This window comes from Mustela nivalis (genome assembly GCF_964662115.1).
Source record: "Mustela nivalis genome assembly, chromosome: 3".
Lineage (NCBI taxonomy): Eukaryota > Metazoa > Chordata > Mammalia > Carnivora > Mustelidae > Mustela > Mustela nivalis.
This window is the reverse complement of record NC_139022.1, coordinates 117327709-117355625: the sequence shown is the minus strand read 5'-3', so window position 1 is coordinate 117355625 and position 27917 is coordinate 117327709. Positions and strand designations below refer to the sequence as shown.

At 42.4% G+C, this 27917-nt stretch overlaps 1 protein-coding gene and 1 long non-coding RNA gene across 3 annotated transcripts in view; one reads left to right on the top strand and one right to left on the bottom strand.

Annotated features, from left to right (window-relative positions):
* Positions 1 to 22987, bottom strand: part of LOC309860757 — a 41894-nt gene extending 18907 nt beyond the window's left edge. Inside the window, exons 1-3 of the long non-coding RNA XR_014309605.1 lie at positions 22862 to 22987; positions 21385 to 21750; positions 14214 to 14312 (exon numbers count right to left, since the gene is read on the bottom strand). This is a non-coding gene — a long non-coding RNA (uncharacterized lncRNA). The remainder of the gene's footprint in view (positions 1 to 14213; positions 14313 to 21384; positions 21751 to 22861) is intronic.
* Positions 22988 to 23052: 65 nt separating this feature from the next.
* Positions 23053 to 27917, top strand: part of SIMC1 (SUMO interacting motifs containing 1) — a 71168-nt gene continuing 66303 nt past the window's right edge. Inside the window, exon 1 of one of the 2 annotated variants that reach the window (XM_082723190.1) lies at positions 23053 to 23360. In XM_082723190.1, coding sequence (XP_082579316.1) covers positions 23232 to 23360 — 129 coding nt within the window. In that variant the 5' untranslated portion in view covers positions 23053 to 23231. The remainder of the gene's footprint in view (positions 23361 to 27917) is intronic. The other variant, XM_082723189.1, reaches the window with a different exon arrangement.

Genomic DNA, 27917 nt, shown 5'->3' with positions numbered 1-27917 from the left:
GGAGATGGATGGTGGCAATGGTTGCATAACATTATGAACATATTTAATATCACTGAACTTTTCACTTATACTTTAAAATGGTTAAGGTAAATTTTATGTTATGCATGTTTTACCACAATAAAAAAAAAAAGAAAAGAAAAAAGGCACTAGACTAGAGAATTATATCTGCAATCCTTCCAAATTTTCAAGGAACAGTTAGTCCACACTTGTTTATCAAAAGGCCAACATGTGTTGGGCCCTGTGCCAGGCACCATACTAGTCTCAGTGCTCTCATGGCACTTATAATCAAATGGAGTGAGGCAAATATTAATCAAAGGGTATTGTTTCAGGGCACCTGGGTGGCTTAGTGGGTTAAAGCCTCTGCCTTCGGCTCAGGTCATGATCGCAGGGTCCTGGGATCCAGCCTCGCATCCAGCTCTCTGCTCAGCAGGGAGCCTGCTTCCTCCTCTCTCTCTGCCTGCCTCTCCGCCTACTTGTAATCTCTGTCTGTCAAATAAATAAATAAAATCTTTTTTAAAAAAGGAGGGTATTGTCTCCAAGCTCAATTATTAATTAGGCAATGCTCTAGAGAAAAGGGCCCCAATTCTCCAGGAGAATATGAAAAAGAACTTGATGTAGCCTGGAAGTATGGGAAGGGGGAGTCCTTCCCTGACCCAGGGATACTTGTGCTGAGATCCACCATCAAGGAAAGCATTTCAGAAAGACCCCTACAAAAGCTATGACACATCAGAAAGGCTGAAAGTTCAGTATGGCTGAATTTCAACAAGTAGGAAATGGGCATAATTAGGCTAAAGATATATATTGTGATAAAAGGATGCAGAGACAGGCAGGTCATACTAAGAAATTGAGGTTTCATTAAGTATCCATCGATTGATGAATGGATAAAGAAGATATGGAATTACACACACACACACACACACACACACACACACACAGTAGAATATTATTTGCCCATAAAAAAGAATGAAGTCTTGCCATTTGCAACCAAATGGATGGAGCTACAGAGTATTATGCTAAGCAAAACAAGTCAGAGAAAGACAAATACCATATGATTTCACTCATATGTGGAATTTAAGAAACAAAACAACTGAATAAAGGAGAAAAAGAGAAAGGCAAGCTGAGAAACAGACTCTAAAGTCTAGAGAACAAACTGATGGTTACCAGACAGGAGGGGTGGGGGATGGGTAAAATAGGTATCAGGATTAAGGAGTGTACTTGCTGTAATGAACACCAGGAGATGTACAGAAGTGCTGAATCACTGTATCATACACCCAAAACTAATATAACACTATATGTTAAATAACTGGAATTTATTTATTTATTTTTTAAAGATTTTATTTATTTATTTGACAGAGAGAGAGATCACAAGTAGGCAGAGAAGCAGGCAGAGAGAGAGGAGGAAGCAGGCTCCCCACTGAGCAGAGAGCCAGATGTGGGGCTTGATCCAAGGACCCTGGGATCATGACCCAAGCCAAAGGCAGAGGCTTTAACCTACTGAGCCACCCAGGCACCCCAAATAACTGGAATTTAAATACAAAGTTAAAAGGGCACCTGGGTGGCTCAGTTGGTTAAGCAACTGCCTTCGGCTCAGGTCATGATCCCACAGTCCCAGGATCGAGTCCCGCATTAGGCTCCCTGCTCAGAAGGGAAGCTTCTTCTCCCTCTGATCATCTCCCCTCTCCTGCTCTCTCTCTCTCTCACTCTCTCTCTCAAATAAACAAAATCTTTAAAATAAATAAATAAATACTTGAATAAAAAAGAATTTGAGGGCTTCATTCAAAGATGGATAGGAGAACATTAAAAGACTTTTAAGCAGAAAGGAAACATGACCAGATCTGTGTCATAATTTTAAAAATACTGAAAATCTCTCAGACAATAATGTGGAAAACAGACGATAGAGACAGCCTTACCATACATGTAAAGAAATGGGTTTGGAAGCTACTGCAATGGTCCTAGCAAAAAAGAATGACTTGGATGGCAGAGATTTACAAGACATTCAGAAGCTAAAAATCAACAGTCTTGGTAATTGATTAGGTAAGTATGAATAGGAAGAGGGAAGTACCTAGATGGTCAAAAGCAACTGGACAGATGGTTATGGTGCTCTTCACTGAAATAGAAAACACAAAAAGAAAACCCAGTTTTGAGAGGAAAAATAGTTGGTTCTTAGAGTACAGAGATTTGCTTTGGGGATAATCAAAAACAATGACAAGCAAACAGTTAGATATATAGGTGAACAGTCCTGGGGAGAGGTCTGGGCTGGGTGAAGAAATTGGGGGTCAACTGCATATTTACTGAGAGGCTGAGTGAAACCCTTGGGGAAAGAGAAGATTAAAAAGAGAAGACAGCCTAGGACTGGATTTTAAGGAGCACAATGTTTCACATTAGCTAGCAGAAGAGGAAAAGCCTACAAATGATTCTAGGAAGGTAGGTAGGAGACTTTGGAAATCAAAGGGAAGAGTGCTCCAGAGAGGGAGAGATCAACAGCGTCCAATGCCGCTGAGAAGTCAGAGTTTTTTAGACTTAACAAATGGAGGTTATATGAGTTATCTATTGCTGTGTAACAATACCGTAAACTTCAGCAGCTTACAACAACAAATGTTTATTAACTCACGCTATTCCTGAAAGCCAGAAAGCCAGGAGCTGCTCAGCTGGATGGTTTTGGCTCAGAGTTTCTCACAAGGCTGCGTCAAGATGTCAGGCAGGACTGCAGTCATCTGAGGGGTTAATTGTGCTACAGGATCCTCTCCCAGGACAGAGCTGGCTTCCCCTGAGCAAACAATCCAAGGGAGAGAGGTTGAAGCTACAATGTGACTCAGCCTTGGAAGTCGCACACCATCACTTCCAGAATATTTAATGCCCTGGAAGCAAGTACAATCCACCCTTAAGGAGAGGGGGATAAGACTCTACCTTGTAAAGGAGGAATATTAAAGAATTTGTGGCCATATTTTAAAACGACCACAGGGGCGCCTGGGTGGCTCAGTGGGTTAAAGCCTCTGCCTTCGGCTCAGGTCATGATCCCAGGGTCCTGGGATCGAGCCCCGCATCGGGCTCTCTGCTCGGCGGGGAGCCTGCTTCCTCCTCTCTCTCTGCCTGCCTCTCAGCCTACTTGTAATCTCTGCCTGTCAAATAAATAAATAAAATCTTAAAAAAAAAAAAATAAAACGACCACAGATGGCGGGTCATCTAAGTGAGCACTTTATCTGCAGAGTATTGAGGAACAGACTGGAGTGAGTGGAGAAGTCAATGTGAGGCTGGGAAATGGAGGCTGCTAATGTAAATGACTCTCTCTGAAAACTTATGAAGGGGGCGCCTGTGTGGCTCAGTGGGTTAAGCCGCTGCCTTCGGCTCAGGTCATGATCTCAGGGTCCTGGGATCGAGTCCCGCATCGGGCTCTCTGCTCAGCAGGGAGCCTGCTTCTCTCTCTCTCTCTCTCTCTCTCTCTCTGCCTGCCTCTCCATCTACTTGTGATTTCTCTCTGTCAAATAAATAAATAAAATTTAAAAAAAAATGAAAACTTATGAAGGAGAAAAGAAATGGGATGGGAGCTAGAGGAGAGAGTGAGTGGAATGAAAAGAAAGTTCAGGTTGTGGTTGTTTTCATAAGTTTTTTTTAAAGGTTTTTATTTATTTATTTGACAGAGATCACAAGTAGTGAGAGAGGCAGGCAGAGAAAGAGGGAGAGGGAAGCAGGCTCCCCACTGAGATGAGAGCCCAATGTGGGACTCGATCCCAGGACCCTGAGGTCATGATCTGAGCCGAAGGCAGCGGCTTAACCCACTGAGCCACCCAGGCGCCCCAGGTTGTGGTTGTTTTTAAGGTGGGACAGACTTATTCATGAGCATGGGAAGGGCAGAGATGGGAAGGAGTAGCAGAATATATGGGTAAGGGAAAAATCATGTGAGATTGTAAGTTTTAGGGACAATGGGAGGGAACTGCGAGTAGAGCACCCCTGTAGAGCCCAGCCTTAGATGCGATGAGAAACAGCACATCTAGTGCCACAAGAGGGCAGAAGAAGAGGATGGATGTGGTTGTGGGCACTACTGGAGTGTGGCTTGGGGAGGATGAGGGAGTTCCCATCTAATGGTTTTACTTTTCTTCGTGTGAAAAATAGCAAGGTTTCTGACAGTATGAAGGGAGCTGGAACAGTCAGAAGTTTAAGGAAGTAGTAAATGTGACATAAATAACTGCAGAGAGTAGAAAATCAAACCAATTAGATGCAGAATCATGCAGAGGGTTGAGGGCTGATATGATATTGATAATCATATTAGTCTGCGGAAATTATAAGGAAATCTCTCAAAAGGGAAAGCAAATGGTATCAGATTAAAAGAAAAAAATGATAGGGCATTTGTCTGGCTCAGTCCGGAAAGCATACAATTCTTTTTTTTTTTTTTTAAAGATTTTATTTATTTATTTGACAGACAGAGATCACAAGTAGGCAGAGAGGCAGGCAGAGAGAGAGGAGGAAGCAGGCTCCCCACTGAGCAGAGAGCCCGATGTGGGACTCAATCCCAGGACCCTGAGATCATGACCTGAGCCGAAGGCAGCGGCTTAACGCACTGAGCCACCCAGGCGCCCCAAGCATACAATTCTTGATCTCAGCATCATGAGTTCAAACTCCATGTTGGGCATGGAGCCTACTATTAAAAAAATAAATAAATAAATAACAAATAAACAGACAAATAAATAAATAGATAAAATTTGTTTAAAAGGAAAAAAAATCGCGGCACCTGGGTGGCTCAGTGGGTTAAAGCCTCTGCCTTCGGTTCGGGTCATGATCCCAGGGTCCTGGGATGGAGCCCTGCCTTGGGCTCTCTGCTCAGCAGGGGGCCTGCTTCCTCCTCTCTCTCTCTCTGCCTGCCTCTCTGCCTGCTTGTGATCTCTGTCTGTCAAATAAATAAAATCGTTAAAAAAAAAAAGGAAAAAAAATCATAACCTCAAATTTCCAGAGGAAGAAAAACTAAAACAAAAATTGATCAAAAGGTTGAGGACAACTTGGGAGTTTCTCAGACTCAGAGGCAGGGGATATGTGGAAATAGGAATGAGACATGGGCCGCTGAGGAGGATTACCTTCTTACCTTTGTCAAGCAACTGGCAGTATGAGAAGTGAGTGTCCCTATAAGCAGCTCAGCCAAAGAGTCAAGGCATTGCCATGGCCATGGCAATAAGGTGGTTGTCCCCAGTTCCAGTTCTAGATATTAAAGAATATTCCCCCACAGAGCAGCAAGTCCAAATTCTTCCCTGTAATTAATGGCAACAAGATGTGATAAATGGATGCAGCACTCACATGTAGGCTAATAGGGAACAAAAATTAAGATGAGCACCCAACCAAGAATGACAAAACATTTGAGGAATATTTTAATATCAAAAATGAGAAGCACCACACCCCACAAAAGAAAGAAGTAACACCTTAGGAAACAGAACAGGCCAAACAGAACATGACTCTCCTATGAGCCAGGGGGGAAGAAACTGGCTCAGGGTGTCTTACACCTGAACTCCAGCTTCAAAATCCACAAGTCAAGAATTTGCCTCTTTTGTATTCTGGTTCTATTAAGACAATCTCCCTTAAGGCAAAGGATGACTCAGAGTCTAGTCATCTGAATAGAGAGTTACATACTGGATAAAAACACATGGTTTTAAATATCAAAATATTTTCCCAGCACACCAAACAAAAGATTATGTTATATGTGTTACAATGTTAATGTAACAAACAGTGGAATCCGAGATGGAAAGCACTAAAAGGAACAAACAGTGATATTTCATATCAGTAAAAGAACAATTAACAAAGAAGTACTGAATTTTTTACATATCTCACATCAGAGCTTTTAAGTAAATAGACCAAAATCTAATATAAATGCCAGACTTCTGAGTTAAGAGGATGAATATTCTCCCTTAATACCTAATGAAATGAGCAATAAATGGTACACACACACATGTCGTCAACATTAGCCAAACTGGACTGGTGGTCAAGAAAATAACCAGAAGGATCTGGAGCAAATGGAGAGGTCCAACTTTACTTAGCTCCCAGTAGCATTACTGGTGAATTAATAAGATCTTGAAGATTCTTGCTAATAGTGAACCTTGAGTGATCCAACTCAGATAAGAAGAGTTATCTTTTGGGGGTGCCTTGGTGGCTCAGTGGGTTAAAGCCTCTGCCTTCGGCTCAGGTCATGATCCCTGGGATCAAGCCCCACATCGGGCTCTCTGCTCAGCGGGGAGACTGTTTCCTACCCTCTCTCTCTCTCTGCCTGCCTCTCTGCCTACTTGTGATCTCTATTTGTCAAATAAATAATCTTAAAAAAAAAAAAAAAGAATCATTATCTTTTACCTCTTCTTAAAAAAAAAAAAAAAAGATTTATTTATTTATTTATTTGAGAGCTAAAGCATGCTCACGTGAGCAGAGGGAGGGGCAGAGGGAAAGGGAGAAGCAGGCTTCCTGCCCAGGGAGTCCAATGTGGGGCTCTATCTGAGGAGTATGGGATCATAACCTGAGCAAGTGCCTAACCAACTGAGCCACCTAGGTGCCCCTCTTTTACCTCTTCTAAGAAAGTAGAGCCTATGGCTCCTAGAGAAGAATGGGGGGGGGGGGTAAACAGAGGTACTGACTCTCAAAAGGGAAAATTTCAGAAAACCCACTGAATTGGGAGAATATCCCAAAGAAGAAATAGACAATAAACATTCAAAAAGCCCAGTAGGGCTTTTTTCCTCTAGGAACATATCTATATAAAAAAGTTAGATTTACTTTCCTACAAGAAGAGAGAAAGTACTCTAGAGGAACTGTAGAGGCCTCAGCAAGAGGACCTTGGAAGAGGCATCTCACAGTATTGGGACTTGTGCTGGATTATTCCCAGAAAAGAAAAAAGTAGGGACCAGTTATGGATTGAAGGTTGTCAAAAAGTTAGGGCAATTTAGTAACTGGATAAATGAATAATTTTTTTTAAGGTTTTGTTTATTCATTTGACAGAGATCACAAGTAGACAGACAGAGGCAGGCAGAGAGAGAGGGGGAAGCAGGCTCCCCGCCAAGCAGGGAGCCTGATGTGGGACTCAATCCCAGTATCCTGAGATCATGACCTGAGCCAAAGGCAGAGGCTTTAACCCACTGAGCCACCCAGGTGTCCCTAAATGAATAATTTTTATCTAGGAATTAGGAGGATTAAAACAAGGCTAAAGTTGTCACTAGTAAAGGAGCTGCTGTGACTCAGAAGTGGGGGATGTTCTATTGTTTTTATGGTTGCAAAGCGGTCATTCTCTGTCTTGTTCTAGAAACAGTCACTGAGTGGTCTTGTGTACAGTTTATTTATAGCCTAAGAAGTATTTTTTTAATAGATTTTATTTATTTATTTGACAGAGAAAGATCACAAGTAGGCAGAGAGAAAGGGGGAAGCAGGCTCCCTGCTTAGGAAAGAGCCCAATGCAGGGCTCGATCCCAGGATCTGGGATCATGACCTGAGCTGAAGGCAGAGGCTTTAACCCACTGAGCCACCCAGGTGCCCCATGGGTTGTTTTTTTTTTTAAGATTTTATTTATTTATTTGAGAGAGAGAGAGAGAGCATGTGAGAGACAGAGCATGAATGGGGACAGGGAGAAACAGAGGGAGAGGGAGAAGAAAACCCCCCACTGAGCAGGGAACCTGAAACAGGGTTCCATCCCAGGACCCCAGGATCATGACCTGAACCAAAGGCAGACGCTTAACCAACTAAGCCACCCAGGGTCCCTTAGTATTGTTTATGTTAATTTAGGAACACCATGGCCTGGCCGCTAGCTGCTTTACACTTTTTCAAGATAATCAACCTCCTTAATAGTAAGGTAAATACAAACTAGCAACAAATATCTTTTTTTTTTTTTTAAGATTTTATTTATTTATTTGACAGACAGAGATCACAAGTAGGCAGAGAGGCAGGCAGAGAGAGAGGAGGAAGCAGGCTCCCCGCTGAGCAGAGAGCCCGATACGGGGCTCGATCCCAGGACCCTGAGATCATGACCTGAGCTGAAGGCAGAGGCTTAACCCACTGAGCCACCCAGGCGCCCCGCAACAAATATCTTTTGTCATACATCAGTTTGACAAAAATAAAAAAGTATTAACACCCAGTGCTATGGGAAATGTAAGGAAATACGTTTTCTCATACATTATATAGCATGAACTGTTACAGCTTTCATTATCATTATTATTATTACGAAGAATTTCAAACATATGTAAAAGAAGACGATGGTATAATGAATTCCATTATATCAGCTTCAATCCACTTCTCTCCCTCCAGTACTTTTCTGAACCAATTTACTTCATCCATAAATATTTCAGTATGTATCTCTACCAATATCACATTTTTAAAAAAAACCCACCATTCCTTAATTTAATGAAGTAACTAGTCAGTGCTCAAATTTCTAATTGTCTTATAAATACACCTCTTAATTTTATAGTTTACCTGAAGCAAGGTCTAGACAAGATCCACGTGCAGCTCTTAAAAGTAATATGGCATTATATATTAAAAACAAGAAATATAGGGGTTCCTGGGTGGCTCAGGCAGTTAAGTGTCCGACTCTAGATTTCAGCTCAGGTCATAATCTCTGTGTCAGGAGATCAAGCCCCCAAGGGTCGGGAGATCAAGCCCCGTGTCGGGCTCCAGTACTGGGTGTGGGGCTTGCTTAAGATTCTCTCTCTCCTTTTCCTCTGCCCTTCCTCCCACCCCATTCCTTATTTAAATAAATAATTAATAAATAAAATGTATATATGTATATACACATCCCCCCCATCTAGTGATCCCACTACTAACAATCTAAGAACAAGTCTATGAGAATATTTATTGTGGCATTGTTTATAATAACACAAAAACTTGAGAACAACTTAAAAGTCTGTCAGCAGAGGGATTCTCTATTGATAAATAATGTGTATGTCTACAGTATGGGTAACTAGGTTGCTGTTAAAAAATCGACTTGGATCTGTGGCAACTGACCCAGCAGTCTGCCCTGACGAATTAAAGATGAAAAGATATAAGTTAAAAATACATACAGTTTATGATCTCGCTTTTGTAAAAGCGAATGACAATTCACAACTTTTTATATGTATTTTATATATTTATTTATATGTGTACACATGTATCTGTATATCTTTTCTACTAGGCTTACATGGTTATGGAGAAAAATGAGTGAGCTCACATACCTGCACAAACACTGGGCACACGATGGTGGACAAGGGGAAATGCATGAAAGCAAAGAGAAACAAGAATAAAAACAGATTTGTAAAACGGGAAAACATTTATGGTATATGTTAAAAGAAATGCCATGTTAACATAACATAACATCGTTGCAAATATGTAAAACTGAATATGCTGGTAGAAGTAACAAAGATAAAAGAAAACTTAATTTTGGTAGGGTTTTTAAAAAAAGCTTTTATTTATTTATTTACAGAGAAAGACACAACAAGAGAGGGAATACAAGCAGGGGGAGTGGGAGAGGGAGAAGCAGACTTCCTGGAGAGCTGGGAGCCCTAGCTGGGGCTTGATCCCAGGACCCTGGGATCATGACCCCAGCCAAAGGCAGCTGCTTAACAACTGAGCCACCCAGGTGCCCCTAAATGGTAGATTTTTATCTAGGATTTTTTTTTCAAAAGAAAAAAATATTAACATTACATGTATGTGCATATTTATATTCATAATAATTACATAAATGCATATTAGAACAAAAATGAGAGCAAACCAATTTTCGTCTATTTATTTTTGTCTGTCAAAATACTAATGCAGAAATTGTCTGTTTGGATAATTATGTTGTACAAAGTGGTGTTGATGTAATTTTGGAATGTTGGTGAGGTCCAGAGCTGACGGCCAAGAAAGAATCCTTGAGACGTCCTTGGTGAAAAAAAGGGGGGGGGGGTTGATTTCGATTAAAGCACCGGGACAGGACCCGTGGGCAGAAAGAGCTGTTCCATGGTGGTTGTGGGGGAATGGCTGATTATATATTTGGGAGCTGTGGGAGGTAAGGAAAAAAGGGAGGTGTTCAAAAGAACTTTCAAATGCTAAAGAAGATTTACAGGATGCTGGAGGCCTTGCTATTGTCAAGCTAAGGTTGTTTTTCCTTTCAGTAAGGCACTAACATTAGGATATGTGGGAGCTTTCTGGAGGAATGCTATACTCTTCCAATTACAAGTCCTTGTTAATAGGTTGCAGGTCATAAAGAAACTTTTGTTTACTTTCTCTTCTGCCTCTGTTTCCAACAACACTCCTAGAAGAGACTGTGATGTTAGGGCTCCAGGAAATTGAGTTATGGGTCTCTGGAAGCTAGGCTATTGATCAGAATGCTTTTTCCTGGTAAATCACGAAGACATTGGTAAACAGATGGAGGCTCATGTCTTGCAGGACAGTGATCTCTATCAGTTACCTATTTGTTTTTTCCTTCCCTTAGTTTTAGGGCAACGAGGAGTACCTGAGGGGTGTCCTACAGATTCCACCTGGGAGTGGAGGGGGTGGGGAGGCCGCACGGTGTCAGCCTGTGCTTTGCCCTCGGCTCGCCTTCCACTCCCTCATCAGTGTGACTCACTTCGTTTCTTTAACTTTGCAGATACGGAGACAGACCTCATACTTGGTCAAAGTAGCCCAAGCAATCCTGGGATGCCTGGTGTAATGCAGTGTCACCTAATAAACCTAGTAAAACTAAGGCTGGCTTCGTGGTCATTAATGCAATTTGGACTGAATGGGTGTCCTAATCCAATTATTACTCCAATCAGAAAGGTAAATTTCTTCACTCTCTTTTCTAGGACACTAACTACTAATGAACAAGTTGTTAGTTGTTACAAAGTTGTTACATAAATGTTACATAGAAGTAACAAAGATAAAAGAAAACTTAATTTTGGTAGGGTTTTTAAAAAAAGCTTTTATTTATTTATTTACAGAGAAAGACACAACGAGAGAGGGAATACAAGCAGGAGGAGTGGGAGTGTCTTAGTTGTTACAAAGACAACATTTATGCAATTCATCCTTCCCCAAATCATTTCCTATGTTATTCTAATTTAATGGATTGCTTTGTTGCACAGGTTCTTTGTGAATTCAGCTCAGCAGGAGGCCACCAGTCTTGTAGGTAGGCTGACTCAAGTCTCCCACTACTTCCTTCCATTCAATTTAAATTCATGAATTACCAGAATGCCAAATGTTCTTTCAAACAGTATGCACCACTCAGATAATTGTAAACAGAAATGTAAAGCCAGCACCAAAATTGCATGGCCATACAAGGATTCAAAAATGTGCTTATAATTATGTTTTAATACTATTATTCATTTGGAAATTACTTTTTTTTTCTTTTTCCCTTCGCAGAATTTGCAGACTCCCAGGAGGTCTAGGCACCAAATAGGGGAGGAGATTTAGGATTTTAAGAAGCTTGTGATGAAAGCAGCTAAGACGATAACATCACCAATTAGCCTTTTAGTTCAATTCTAATTTAGAGCAGATTAGCCTTCCAATCAGAAGCTCCTATTTAGTTTCTTTCTTTTCCCCCACTCCCCAAATTGGATGAATCCCCCATCAAACAACGCTATTTTGAAAATTTTGACAAGGAATTTGGCTTTCTTTTTTTTTTTTTTTTAAGATTTTATTTATTTATTTGACAGACAGAGATTACAAGTAGACAGAGATGCAGACAGAGAGAGGAAGGGAAGCAGGCTCTCTGTGGATGTGGGGCTCCATCTCAGGACCCTGGGACTACTACCCGAGAAGAAGGCAGAGGCTTCAACCCACTGAGCCACCCAGGTGCCCCAGGAATTTGGCTTTCAATGAGCAATTCTACTTCTGGAATCTAACTTAAAGAGATATTTGATTCAGAGCACAAAGATGCAAGTACAAGAAGTTTGAAACTATAGTATGATATTGTAAACATTCTAACTGTTCATTATTAGGGAACTAGTTGAACACATTACCCAAGCAATGTAATATTCCCTTGCTCAATAATATCTTACCTATTCACATAAATTCTACTGATAGCTATTAAAAAAGATGAACAGTCTAGGAAAAAAAATAGTGAATGTGTATGAACAATTTCAAGGAAAAAACTACATTCAGTGCACATTTGAAAAGTGGAGGCCAAGAAAAACAAGGCTGTACCCACCTCGAGTCTAGCCCTGACATAAGTACAGCCATCTTGGCAAAGCAAAAGCTGGCACCTTGCACCCCCTCTCCACCCGCTCCCCTCCCCTTGGTAGTATGTGTGACATTCCTCAGCCACACCTGGCTGCTCTAAAAGAAAAACAAATAGTTAACTTGCAGAGATCACAATCCTGCAAGACAGGAGTCTCCCTCAGTTTACAAATGTCCTAGTGATTTACAACAAAGAAGCTATCTTCTCAATAGCCCAATTTCAAGAGACAAATAACTCAGTTCCTTAAGCCCTAATGTCGCCCTCCCCACCATAAAACTGAAGGAGGCTGAGGCAGAAGGAAATGTAAATAAAGTTAAATTTCTTCTAAACCTAAATCTCACTAGCAAGGACACTTGATAGGAGAAATGTGAAACTTTATCTCTAAACCTCCAAGATAGTGTCAGCGATCATTCCCAAGCATATGACCCACTGATATACATCTAAAGGGTCTCACGAGAAGATTTTTATTACTGATAATGAATAACCTTTTCCCCAGACAATAGCTAGCTTCTCAAGGTCCTGGAGACCTCGCTTCCAAAATTCCTTAGAGACTTACATCATCCATAACCCCCTTTTGTCCTCACCCACCGCTGAGTCTACCCCTACTCTGCCTTTTAAAAACCCTGACTGTAATCTGGCTTGGGGTCCAAGTCGCTACTAGGCTGTGCTGGGTATACTTGGGCCTAAGCTTAAGCTTGTCAAATAAACCCTCAAGTGATTGCATTGGTGCTTGGCTCCTTGGTGGTCTCTCAGACACGAAAACTCAGGCATAACAAAAAATATCTCAACTTCATAATAATAAATGCAAATCAGAACAAAAAAACAATTTTAATTCATTTGATTGGCAACAACCAGAAAGTTTGATAACTAATGCTTGTGGAATTTTAGGAAACAAGCACTCTCAAACGCTTGTCATAATGTTATTTGGTGCAACATTTCTGGATGATGATTTGGCAATTTCTACCCACACGTAAAACACATACACCCTTTAACCCACTCCCCAGTGCTTAAGATTTTCTCTGTGGATATGTTGGCAAGCCTTGTTAAGGTAAGTACAGAGATGTTCTTGCAACATTACTGGTAATAGTAAAATCAAAACTGCATAATAAACAAACAAGCAAAACCCTGGAAACAATAAAAATATCTACTACAAGGAATTGGTTAAATAAATTGTGGCGTATCCTAAAAATGACTTTTTTTAAATGCAGGTATTAAAAAAGATCTATTTACCTTACAGTTAAGAAATGATCCCCAAAATAGATCAAATGAAAAAAGCAAAGTAAAAAAACTCTATATAATACTGTGATTTTGTGTGTGTGTGTGTGTGTTAAAACACACAAAAAAGAAAAAGAAATACAGATATGTAAGTAATTTTGTATGTTTTGAAGGATTTGCAAGAAACTGAGAAAAGCATTTGGCCTTGGGAAGACTGAACTAGAAAAGGGAGGGTGGCTTTCAACATGCACTTTTTATTTTGTAACTTTCTGTAGCATGAATTTGCTAATCTCATAGATATGTTTCTTTTAATTTTACAAACTGTTCAATGTAGAATATCAGGGTTGAGAGAATGTGATACACTTTTTTGTTTGCTTCTTTGTGCTTTTCTATTAAATAAGAAGAAACATGTCATACTATTTAAAAAAAACTATTATTATGAGCCAATGGATACTATTGTAGATTATATTCACTGACACAGCAAACTGTAAGGAAATATTTTTTGAACTAAGAAAGCCAATTCCAATACAATATGCATAGTATGATCCTGTTTCTGTAAAATTGCATGCACCTGTGAGTAATCACCATTCAGAGATGTCTAGAAAGATGTTATGCAAGTGCCTGATGCAGTTACACATTTTGTTTTATAAGCATTCTAAATTGCTTTAAATTTCACAAAATGAGGATGTATCATCTTTGAACAGAGAGGATAAAGCAAAATTTTTATGAAGATTTTGACATTTACTTGGTATCTCAGCAAATTAGAAACAGGAATGTAAACGGAAAGGATAAGAAAATTATTTAAGTTATGTACAATGAGAGGTTGCCTACTAAAGCAGTCCAGTGGAAAAGCTAGGAGTGACCCAAAACTGGGAGATTATACCTGGAATCCAGCAGGAAGGACACAGTGTTCTCTAAGGCACAGGAGAAATCTGAGCTGGCTAGCTGTAGCGTAAACAAAAGAGGTCCACAGGCACTGACCCTGCAACATAATGAAAAAAAGAAAAATGAAAGAAAATCACAACTTTGGAAAAAGGTACATCCATCAAAAAAAAAAAAAATCCCCAATAAGGCAGAAAGCCCTACTGCTCAGAACATTTTTACTACAAATGATGGTTCCAAATCTCCACGATAAAGCAGACATGCACTTTGGATAAAGCTAAAAATATATGTCATTTTTTCTAAGTACTTCTGAATGCAAGCAAATACATAGAAAAGCTCTAGAGAAGGAAACACAGAACCAACGAAGAGGGGGAACTGGGATCAGGATGGAGGTGGTGGTCAAAGGAGGTTTTAACATTATCCATAATGTTTCAGTTTTTTGATAAAAGGAAAATATTCACATATTTTTATTGTAGTAAAATATACATTAAAATTTACTACTCTAAGCAGTTTTTCTTTCTTTCTTTTTTTTTTCAAGTAGGCTTCAGGCCCAGCATGGAGCCCAATATGGGACTTGAACTCACAACCCTGAGATCAAGACCTGAACTGAGATTCTGAGTCAGATGCTTAACTGATTGAGGAACCCAGGTGCCCCTTAAACCATTTTTAAGTGTAATATACAATGGTATTAGGATATAGTTACAATATCTTGCAACCATCACCACTATCCATTTCCAGAACTTTTTCACCTTCCCAACAGAAACTCTGCGCCTATTAAATAGCACCCATTCTCCCTTCCCATACCCCCAATAATTTTATTCTATTTTCTCTTTCCATGAATTTGTCTATTCCAATTAGCTCATATAAGTAGAATCACACAATAATTGTCCTTTTGTGACAGGCATGTTTCATTCAGCGTGATGTCCTCAAGTCTCCTCCATATAGTAGCATGTGTCATAACTTTCATTAAGGCTGAATAGAATTGTTTATTCCTTCAACTGCTGATGGACACAGGTTATTTCCACCTCTTGGCTATTATGAATAATGTTGCAATGAAGATACATGGAAAGGTATTTGTCTCCCTGCTTTTAAAGCTTTGGGGTAAATATCCAGGAGTGGAACTGTTGGATCTTATGATAATTCTATGTCTAACTTTTTGAGGAGCTGCCAAACTGTATGCCATAGCAGCTGCATCATTTTATATTCCTACCACCAATGAGCAAGGGTTCCAATTTCTCCACATCCTCGCCAAAACTTGTTTTCCGTATTTTTAAAATAATAGCCATCGTAATGGTTGTGAAATGGTTTTGACTTCCATTTTCACAAATTTTTTTCATATTCAAGTTTTTAAATAAAAGAAAGTAAGGGATTGAGATTTGTTTTCTGCACTCACAAACTAGGGCTGCTACGCTCTCTAAGAAAGAGGGCACACCTGTCTTGCTCAGTTTTATTCCCAGCCCCTAACAAGGTGCCTGGCACCCAGTGGGCACTCAGGACTACAAGTTTCTCCTGCCACCCAAAACTGGAGTGCTCCTGTGAAACCTTTTGTAAAGTGAAGTTGCATAAAGCAAAGAAGCAATTATCATTAATTTATATGGAATTTTTTGAGTGTTCCCAGACCCAAAAAATAACCTCTCTTAGGCTGTATTATTACCATAGGACACATCTTGGTACGAGTTAACCGAATAAATTGAGAGAAAACACAGATGCTCAAAGATATAGTTCGAAGCTGCAGTGGCTGGATGCTGGGATGCTGAGTGTGGCTGCCGGGGACAGAGCTCGGCAGGGTGACTCTTGGGTAGATAAATGACTGCACTAGCCTCTCAGTGTACATGGGATTGATGCATGAGTGAAGAGGAATAAGTCTATGAAGAAGTATCACCTTGAAACCCACACGCAATACTATTCAGCCATAAAAAAGAAAGAAATCCTACCATTTGCAGTAACATGGATGGACCCTGAGAGCATTATGCTAGGTAAAATAATTCAGAGAAAGACAAGTACTCTATGATCTCACTTATATGTGGCATCTAAAACATTAAACTTACAGAAACAAAGAGGCGAGTGGTGGTTGCTAGGTTTGGTGGCGGGGGTGGAAATGGGGAGCTATTAATCAATTGGAACAAAATTTCAGTTTTAAGATGAGTAAGTTCTGGACATTTAATGTACAGCGCGTTGATAATGTTAGTAATACTCTCTTGTACTCGGAAGTTGCTATGACAGTAGAGCTTTAATGTTCTCACCATAACAACAACAATGATAATTATGCAAGGTAAAGGATGTGTTAACTAACCTTATTATGGCAAACATTTCATAATATATGTATATATCAAAATATTACATTATACATCTTTTTAAAAAAGATTTTATTTATTTGAGAGAGAGAGAGCGAGAGCATAAGCAGGGGGGAGGGGCAGAGGCAGAGGGAGAAGAAGACTCCCTGCTGAGCAGGGATCCTGATGCAGGGTTCCTTCCCAGCACTCTGAGGTCTTGACCTGAGCCCAAGGCAGACGCTTAACCGACTGAGCCACCCAGGCACCCCAAAATATCACATCTTAAACGTATACAACGTTATATGTCAATATCTCAATAAATATATGTCTGTATCTCAATAAATCTGGAAAAATAAAATAAGACAAATCACCCAGAAAAAAAGAAGAGGAAAATACACACACATACTAGTTTTTGAAAAAGACGCCATCCTTTTGGAAGCCTTGAGTAAACAGAATATTTCAAGACAGATCCAGGATGACCAAATAACACTACTCATTAAGAAAAGCAGCTTCAGAGCTTCCATCTGTGTTGTCAGATAAGGTCAGGGTACTTTTCAAGTATACTCTTATTACACAACCAGGGACTCTGTGTTTCCTGAATTTCAGGCAGGATGGCTGATGAGAAAGGTATATATAATCTGAACACTGTTGTACCCCTAAAGTCCTATCACTTTTTTTTTTTTTTTAAGAGAGAGAGAATGTGCGCTCAAACTGGGGAGGGAGGGGCAGAGGGAGGGAGAGAGAATCGTAAGCAAGCCTCATGCTCAGCACAGAGCCTGATACAGGGCTTGATATCATGCCCCTAACCTGAGCCAAAATCAAGAATTGGAGGCATTAGCTGACTGAGTGACCCAAGTGCCCCAGTCCTATCTCTGTTGTTATGCTTGAAAGTTACTAATATTAATCACTTATCATAAATTCTGCAACAGAAATAGAATTTAAATTTGTTTCCAATTAGTTCAAATATCCATGGAAGAATATTACTTATGGCAGATGGCAACCACCCATTACTTCTGCCTAGCCGAAGAAGATAGGGCCATTCAATTTGTTCCTCCCATTCCCTTCCCACAATTTGAAAGTGCAGCAAACTATCTCTTCCCGTTCCCCAAGCTGAGAACTTGTCTGAAAGTTGCTGAACCACTGACTTGAATGAGCCCCTGCTGTTGGGTGTGAAGGAAGAGAGAAAAGAGCTAGTTGATGCTGAGATAGGGTCATCAAGCATGTAAATTCTCCATGTGTGAGTCGACTAGAGAGCTCAGAAGATCACTGAGGCTTAAGGCTCTTGCTGGCACTCCCCAAGAAGCCCTTCCAGACAAGGACCCCCCCCCCAAAACAAAAGGCTATATATTAAATTACCCCTGGCAGGGACCGGAGGGGATGTCTGGGAGAAAGAAGTTGATACCGACTTCTATGTTGGGAAGTGCGCAAGGCAGGCTCCAGAGAGCAACTGTGCCCAGTCCAAGTAAGACTGCTGGCATATGGCCTCCTGACACACTGAGAGAACTGCTACTGAAGTAGCAACAACCAGCAGAGAGAGAACAAACAACTCTGGACAGTCTTGCAGAGAACACTCTCTCTCCTCCTCCTCATCCCTGCCTGGGAGAAAACAAGAGCCACGGAGGAAGAAGGAACTATTACCACTCCCTCCACTAATCCACTTATAACCACAATTCCAGTCCACTGGCACCAGGAGAATGGGAAGAGCTATGAATTAAATATGAGATTAAAGATTTTAAATGGGCCTGACTAAGACATAATACTTAGAATGAGACTGCATTGGTTACTGAAAGTAACTTCATAGATAAAGGACCAAAGTAGGATATTCTTTTTTTTTTTCTTTCAAGATTTTATTTATTTATTTATTTATTAGAGAGACCACAGGGGAGGGACAGAAAGGGAGGGAGAGGGACAAGCAGATGCTGAGTTAAGTGCAGAGCCCCACGTGGGGCTAGAGCCCATGACCCGGAGATCATGACCCAAGTCAAACTCAAGAGTTGGGGGGCGCCTGGGTGGCTCAGTGGGTTAGACTCTGCCTTCAGCTCAGGACGTGATCCCAAGGTTCTGAGATCAAGCCCCACATCCGGCTCTCTGCTCAGCAGGGAGCCTGCTTCCTTCTCTCTCTCTCTCTCTCTCTCTGCCTGCTTCTCTGCCTACTTGTGATCTCTGTCTGTCAAATAAATAAATAAATAAAATCTTTAAAAAAATTTTTAAAAATCAGGAGTTGGGCACTTAACCCACTGAGCCACCCAGGTGCCCCCAGAGTAGGATATTCTTAGGGGAATTCACTGTCAGAGAGCAAGAGGATTTCTAGGGACAGTGGTAATGGTTATTGGAGAAACAATAAAATCGTTCATATTTATATCTCACAAGTTAAGATATTTCAAAGCGGTTATTGTCATATTTTATTAGTTTACTAGTTTATTATCAGTTTACTAGTTTATTGTTTGTCTCCCTTATAAACTATAATCACCATAAATCAGAGACCATGTCTACCTTGTTCACCACTGTATCCCTTGAGTACAGCATATGTGCTCGACAAATTGTTAAATGAAGATTCCTTATCTTTTAAAGCTAGAAACTGAAATGTCTCTAGAATAAACCGTGTGATGTCTTGCATTTACTTTAAAATAATTCAGGAAGGTGGGGATGAGAGAATGGGTGAGAATATAAGTGGAATAAGATTGTACATTCTTGAAGCTGGATGATGGACACAGAGGGTTCACTATAATCTTCTCTCTCCTTTTTTAAAAAAAATATTTCATTTATTTATTTGACACAGAGAGGGGGGGGGACACAAGCAGGGGGAGCAACAGAGGGAGAGGGAGAAGCAAGCTCCCCTCTGTGCAGGGAGCCTGACGTGGCACTTGATCCCAGAATCCTGGATCACGACCTGAGCCAAAGGCAGACACTTAACCAAAACAGCCGCCCAGATATCCCTTCTTTCACCATTTTAGAAAAAGTTTTTAAATTGTGGGAAAATCACAACTCACGTTCTTAACTTTAGAGTTTTTTCTCAACATAATACAAAAACATACAAATTTACATAAAAGTTAAAATAAACATCTATATAACTACCATGAAGATTTGACAATGTTAACATTTTATTATATTTGCTTTATCCATATTTAACCATCTACACATTCACCTATCTTATTTTAGATGCATTTCAAAGTAACTTGCAGACATCAGTATACTTCATCCCTTCACTATAGCATATATATCGTAGAGTTCAAAATTTTTTCCATGTCTCTTTTTTTTCAGGTAAAATTTACTTACAGTGAAATAATATATTTACTATGTATAAATATAACACATAACTTACAATATATATATATATATATATATATATAATCTTTCTTTTTAAAAGTTTATAGTATTGTTTGTGTTCCCCTAAAATTCATATGCTAAAACTCTAACCCCCAATGTGATGGTTTTTGGAGATGGGATCTTTGAGAGATAATTAAGGTTAGATTAGACATGGAGATGGGGCCCTCATGCTGGGTTTAGTGGCTTTATAAAGAAGAGATTTCTCTCCCTCCCCCTTTCTCTATCCCTTCTTCCCTCCCTCCCCTCTTTTTCCCTCTCTTTCTCCCTGTATGCACCCACTGAGGAAAGACCATGTGAGGATATAACAAGAAATCTGCAATCCAAAGAGAGAGGAACCAAACCAGCCAGCACCTTGATCTTGGACTTCCCAGCCTCCAGAACTGTGAGAAAATAAGCTCCTCTTGTTCAGTTAACCCAGACCATGTCATTTTGTTATGGCAGCCTAAGCCAACTAAGACTTACAGCTAGACATAGTGTTATTAGGAACCCACTAAAGGCGGTTTGATTACATACTCTCTTAAAGATCATTTTGGCTGGGTCGCCTGGGTGGCTCAGTGGATAAAGCCTCTGCTTTTGGCTCCGGTCATGATCCCAGGGTCCTGCGATGGAGCCCTGTATCGGGCTCTCTGCTCGGCAGGGAGCTTGCTTCTCGCCCCCCTCTGCCTGCCTCTCTGCCTACTTATGATCTCTCTCTGTCAAATAAATAAATAAAATCTTTTTAAAAAAATCACTTTGGCTGGGGCGCCTGGGTGGCTCAGTTGGTTGGACGACTGCCTTCAGTTCAGGTCATGATCCTGGAGTCCTGGGATCAAGTCCCGCATCAGGCTTCCAGCTCCATGGGGAGTCTGCTTCTCCCTCTGACCTTCTCCTCGCTCATGCTCTCTCTCACTGTCTCTCTCTCAAATAAATAAATAAAATCTTTTAAAAAAATCACTTTGGCTGAATGTGGAAAAAGGAATGAAAGAGAGCAAGAATAGATTCAGGAAGACAAGATATGAGGCTGCTATAGTAGACTGGGCCAGAGTTGATCTCTTAGTTTGCCCAAAGTCCTAAGAGTAGAGGCCAAAAGAAGTGAAGGGGTGCAAAAAATATTTAGGAGATAAAAAGAGACAGGACTTGTTGGTGAGAAAGAAGTAGAAGTCAAGCATAATGCTCAGATTTCTCACTTGAGCATTTGCGGGCTGGTGGTACCATCATGCAATGAGATGGGGAACAAAGAAGAAGAATCAGGTTTTTTTGAGGGGACAGGGGTTTGGTTGTCAACTTGAGTTGCCTGTGAGATTTGATACACATTTGGATATATTCATCTAGAGCTTTGAGAACAGGCCTGAGATAAACCTAGGGAGTCATCGGCATGAAAATTATCATTTAAAGCCCCAAGAATAGCTGACATTGCGTAGGGCAAGGTGTGTGCGGGTGGCCTATGTCAGACCTCTGAGGAACATCAAGATTTAAGGAGTGAGTAGTGGAGCAGGAGTCATCTAAGGAGACTAAAAAGAAGTGGTAAGAGAGATGCAGAGTCACAGAAGCCTTGTGAAGACAGTGTTTCAAGAAAAAGGGAGTTAAGGGTACCTGGGTGGCTCAGTCGGTAAAGTGTCTGCCTTCTGCTCAGGTCATGATCCCGGAGTCCAAGGATCGAGGATGTGTCCGGCTTCGGGCTCTGCAGGGAGTAGTCTTCTCCCTCTGACCCTCTCCCCTCTCATACTCTCTCTCACTCTCTTTCTAATAAATAAAACTTTGAAGAAGAAAAAAGAAACAGGGAGTTAAATAAACCAAATGTCTAATGGCATTTGGTGAAGACAATTTAATGAAGCCCTTCACAAAAGGGATGATTTCAGTCATTTGACCAGAACTTGAAATCCATTGGCCGTGGACTCCTCACCCACCAAAGCTGTGATTTTCAGTGCATGGTCCCCAGAACAGCAACATCAGTGTTACCTGGGAAATTTCAGAAACACAAATTCAGAGCCTCATACCTCCTACCCCAGATTTAGAAACTCTGGAGTGAGGCCTAGCAATTGGTGTTTGAGCAAGTCTCCTTCGTGATTGTGATGCTCTCTAAAGTTTGAGAATCACTGCCCTAGACACTGCTTAGGTAGCATATGACAAGCATTCCTTGGAGAACCAAACCCTCTTCAGGTAAATACAATTTCCCATTGGATCTGTCAACACATATTATCAAGTTGCTGGTGCATGAGCCACAGGATTTTTGTCAATACCCCACATTTCTTGTAACACAGATCCTATCTTGATTTTAATTTTGGTAACCTACAACTAGCCAACTACCTACCACTTCACCCTCTATGGGGTATATCCTTCTTTTTATCTTTATAGCTTTGCTCATTCTTTTTTTTTTTTTTTTTTTAAGATTTTATTTATTTGTCAGAGAGAGAGAGGGAGAGAGCGAGCACAGGCAGACAGAATGGCAGGCAGAGGCAGAGGGAGAAGCAGGCTCCCCGCCAAGCAAGGAGCCCGATGTGGGACTCGATTCCAGGATGCCGGGTTCATGACCTGAGCCGAAGGCAGCTGCTTAACCAACTGAGCCACCCAGGCGTCCCAGCTTTGCTCATTCTTAACACCTTATTATTCCAGATGTGTGCCACCTCATGGCTTCCCTTTGTGCCTTTTTTCAAGTTTCTGACCCTGCTACCAACTGTACAAGTGTCTAGATCTCACAGCGTAAATTCCTGAGTGACACAGATTGTTGGTGAAACTGCCAATTGGTACAACTTAGGAATAATTTGGCATCATTTATCCAAACAGCAGAAACATCACCTTTGACCCACTAATTCTAATTCCACTCTAGGAATTTATCCTACAGACCAACTGCACATGTGCATAAGGAAGTGGGGCCTCTGTGCCCCACCTGGCCACAAGCCAGGCCATCTACCCTCAGTCAGTCAGGGTCTCCTCACCCCGTCTGCCGGAGGCCAAATCCCACCCCTGGGACGCGGGCTCAGTCAGAGGCCTGTTCACACCTCACTTCACACTTGGGTCGGTTGGAAACAAGTGGGGAAGCCCTCGCAGCCTTAGCGTCACGCAGGCACACCCGCAACACTGGCCCAAGCTGGCTGCGACTTGATTTTCTCTCTCTCTTTTTTTACTCCCCGGGAAGGGAGGGCGAGTGCCCCCGCCGAGACCGGCGCCCGCCTCCCTGACCCGGCCGCCAGCCGCCTGCCGCCTGCCGCGGGGGTTGGGGACGGAGTGGGGGCAGGCTCAGGAGGGGCGGGGCCGGCCGGCGGGGGCGGGGCTCGGAGCGGGAAGGGGCGGGGCCGGCGGGGTGATGGCTCCGGTTGTCGCCGCCGCCGCCGCTGCCGCTGCCGCCGCCGCCTCAGCAGCGGGAGCCGAAGTCGCCGACGCTGCCGCCGCCACCCCGGTCGCCAGCGGCCCGCGCGCTGCCTCGGCTAGGGCCCGTAGCCATGGAGGACTTCATCGTGATCTCGGACGACAGCGGCTCCGAGAGTTCCGGGGGGGCCCGCTCGGGCAGGGCACGGAGGCTCCGCCGGGCCCTGTCCCGGACCCCCGGCGCGCTGCCCCGCCGGACTGTGGTGAGTGAGCGAGCCGCCGCTCGCCAAGCCCCACCGCGGCGGGGGTGCCGCCTCCCAACCCCGGCTTGGCCCGTTGTCCCCTGCGCCCCCGCCTCCCGCCCCTTGGTGCCTCACAGCTGCAGCCGCTTCCCGCCTCCCCGCCCGCCGGCCTCTCCCGCCCGGAGCAGCGCGGCGGGCCAGGGCCGCGGCCGCCGGGCCTCCCGGGCTCCCCGCTCCAGCCGCAGCGGGCCGGGGCTGGCGACGGCGGCCGAGCACATGGACGGCGTCTGGCGTGCCTGCGGCTGAGGGTGCGGGAACCCGCTGCAAGAGGCGGCCTCAGGCCGGGCCGCGGGCTCCCCCGGACACAGGGTTGGGGGCGGGGAGCTGAGGGGACGCGGTCCTGGGGGCTGTCCCGGATCTCGAGGCAGGGCCGCGGGAGCGTGTAATTGTTGGGCCTGTTGTGAGTACAGATGTGTGCAGGGAGGTAACAGGAGCCTGGGCTGGGAGAGAGGGAAGCGCGGGCCTGAGCCTGAGCCAGATGGTGGCCGGGCTCCAGGGCCTGGCAGCCGAGCCAGGGGCCCGATTTTGGAGCTGTGCAAGAGGGCGATTAGCAAACATTTACCAACCTCTAAAGGAATAGGGAGGGAAATACCTTGCACTGTTTCACCTCGAGCCCCTTAGTCTTTGTCCTTCTTCCTGAGACGATGAATGAAATATCTATGGTCCCTGCCTTTCTCGAATCCTCCACAGATATTTACTGAACCCCTAATGTGGGCTCCATGTGCTAGGCGCTGGGGATACAAAGGAGAACACAACATCCGTGGTCCCTCTCATGGAAGGTGATAGATTCAACAAGTGACTATTGAGTCTTCAAGGGATGGGAGGTGGACAGGCTTTCTCTCTATCAGAAGACTCTCAACCTCAGATTTAAGCGGTCTTCCCAGCCTCCTATGGCCACACCCCAAAAATAAAAGAATTCTGACGCTGCTGTTATTTGTACAGATCTGTAACCAAGACTTTAAGGAAGACATCTTTCTTTCTTCGTATGCAAATACTCCTTCAAGCCAAATCTCCTAGCTTCTCCTCCAATCCCAACTAGTTTGCAGTCCGTAAGTCTCCACTGCGAGCCCCTTCTGTGTCTCAGGTATAATGCTATTCGCACTAGGTGGTCATTACAAAATGGAGGGCATGCAAAACCAATTAACTTAGAGTCCTGTGTAGCCATGGCTGAAGCATGAAGGATTTCTCAGTAAATCTCAGGTAAGAATTTAGATGAGATGGACAGACAAGATTTTCAAAGTAGAAGTGAGCCCACTTGGTAAGTTAATGGCGGTGTGTAGGACATAATAGAGCCACAGTAAATGTTTGTTGGATGAAAGAATGGTTGAAGGAAGAGAAGAGAGAGAACATGTTTGATTAAGTGAGAGCAAGTACAAGGGTTGGAGCAGGCTTGACGTAAAAGGGATGCTGCATTCATTTTGGACCTCAGAGGAGGGGACTCTGGAACTCTCGAGGAAGGTCAGGACTGGAGAGATTTGGTAATCATCCAGATAGAAAAGAGCACTGAGGGCTGAATTATGACTGAGATCAGCAAGGAAGAGACTAAAGGGAGAAAAAAAGGTGGAGGGAAAAAATACTACAGAATAACTTGTAACTGCCTTTCCTCCTAGTTCTTCCTCTTTCCTATTGCTCCTTCTCTCTATCCCCCTTTACACTTTGTCAGTCTACCAGCTCCTTTTCTTCCCAGGTACTGTCCAGCTTCCCTCATCATGGCCCAGCTCCCTTCAAGTGCATAGATGTCATTCTTATCCCATTCTGTGGTGTCTCTTGTGGCCCTTCATACACACATACATGGGTACACTCTCAAACTGCTCCCCTCCCCTGTAACTACCCAACCAAGCATTTTGACCTTGAGCCTTTTGAATAGTACCCACTGTAAATCTTGCTTCTCCATATATTTACTCCAATTTTCTTAAAAACACCAGGCTCGTTCTCCTTTTATTGTTCTTGCAAATTAAATAGAGCAGTGGGATAGTCATGTAAGCAATCAGAGGCATTAAGAGACTTGCAAGGTTAAAGCCTAAAGCTCCTTTTTCTAACTTTCCCTGAAGGCCTTCAGGTCAGATAGACCTCTTCTTCTTCTTTTTAAAGATTTTATTTATTTATTTGACAGATAGCAAGAAAGGGAATAAATATAAGCAGGGGGAGTGGGAGAGGGAGGAGCAGGCTTCCCTGGGATCATGGCCTGAGCTGAAGGCAGACCCTTAACGTCTGAGCCACCCAGGTGCCCCCAGAGAGACCTCTTCAAATCAAGATCTTCCACATAGCAGCTGGGAGAACTTTGACAATTTCTGTCACCTCTCTCAGCTTTTGCACTTGAGAATGGCAGGACCATTAGAAGGCTTTCAATGAGGCAGTACAAGGAAAATGCCTAGTTATCAGTGGTAGCTTTTGCTACACTTTGTGTTATTTCTCAATCAAGCCTGACCTTCTCAAGCTTGGCAGGCAATGAAATAAACAAGTTTTATTTATTTTTTTTTCTTTTTTACAACTTGCTTGAACTCAGGAAATCAGAAAATCATCTCCAGTACTGTAGTTAACATTTCTGAACCCATGGTTCTAAACCTGGGCTCTAGTCTTCATTAAGTTTATGAAGTGTGTCTGTGTTTTCCATAATACTTAATTTCTTTTTGTTTCCCATCTAAAAACCAGAACATAGGTAATTTTTGTTGACCTAATTATGAAAAGTTTAGGAATGTATGTAGAAGAAAATTAAAATTGCCATTATTCTCACCATCCAAAGATCACCAGGGTTGACATTTTGAAGTCTGTCCAAACTTACCTGTAAATGCCTGTGTACATTCATACATAATGCCATGTGTCTTCCCCATACATTGGTTTTGCAAAAATGAAATTTTGCTCTACATGTGGGGTTTTCTTTTAAGATTTTATTTACAAAGTTTTACAGAGAAGGAGAGAGCAGGGGAAGGAGAAGAGGGAGAGCATTGCAAGCAGACTCCACTTTGAACGAGGAGCCGAACACAGGGCTCCATCTCAGGACCCTGAGACCATGACCTGAGCCCAAACCAAGAGATGGATGCTTATCCAACTGAGCCACCCTGGTGCCCCTACATGTGGGGTTGTTCAGCTTGCCCCTTTTTTTTTTTTCTAAGATTTTTTTTTTTTTTAAATTTGACAGAGAGAGATCACAAGTAGGCAGAGAGGCAGGCAGAGAGAGAGAGGAGGAAGCAGGCTCCCTGCTGAGCAGAGAGCCCGATGCGGGACTCGATCCCAGGACCTGAGATCATGACCTGAGCTGAAGGCAGTGGCTTAACCCACTGAGCCACCCAGGCGCCCCAGCTTGCCTTTTATTTATTTTATTTTTTTTTATTTTTAAAGATTTTATTTATTTATTTGACAGAGAGAGATCACAAGTAGATGGAGAGGCAGGTAGAGAGAGAGAGAGAGAGAGAGAAGCAGGCTCCCTGCTGAGCAGAGAGCCCAATGCGGGACTTGATCCCAGGACCCTGAGATCATGACCTGAGCCGAAGGCAGTGGCTTAACCCACTGAGCCACCCAGGCGCCCCCCAGCTTGCCTTTTAATATACTTTTTATCTCTTGCTGCACCAATACATATGTGCCTCCCCAATATTTTTTTTTTTTAACATGGAGGAACTTTTTTATGAAGATTTATTTATTTGAGAGAGAAAGAGAACATGAGCAGGGGGAGGAGCAGAGGGGCAAGTAGTCTCCCTGCTGAGCAGGGAGCCCATCAGGGGCTTGATCCCAGGACCCTGAGATCATGACCTGAGCCATCCAGGTGTCCCTCCTCTGAAATCTTTTTAATGTATTTCATTGTACAGATTTATAATCATATTTATAACCTCCTATTAAAGGATATCATGCTGACATTTCTAAATTTTCTGTGTCATAACACAGTATAAAGTCCCTCATAAGTAATCTTTGTACCCTTGTTCATTTGCTTGTTTAGGATAAGTTCCTCTTAGAAGTGAAAGTGTGAAGTCAAGAGGTATGCCCCCTTTGAGAGCTTTTGATACACATTGCCAAATTTCCTACAGAAATTATGCACCAATTATATTCTCACCATACCCTTTTCTCTACTATCTAGTCACCCCAGATATTGTCAATTTTGGGGGTAAATATTTACTGAACATTTATTATATGCCAGGCACTTGTAGGTGCTAAGAATACAGATGTGAATAAAACCAAGTCCCTGGCTTTGTGGAGGTTCTATTTTAGTGAGGGGAAGTCAAATAATAAATAATCACATAAATGTAATTTCAGACAATATGCAAAGCATTAGAAAGGAAAATAGGCATTTTTGTTCTTTTAATTGTTTTAATTGTTCATTTTTGTTCTTGCTGATATGATAGCCAAATTCTTTGAGCTGTTACGGTTTTAATTTTTTTCTTTGGTTGTAAGTCATTCTTTTAGTAAATACTTATTGAGCACATGCTCTGACCCCGGGGACCAGAGGTAAACAAGATAACAAGGGACCTACATTCTAGTGGGGAAATATAAATAATAAACAACTGTTAAATAGTGAACAATGTAATA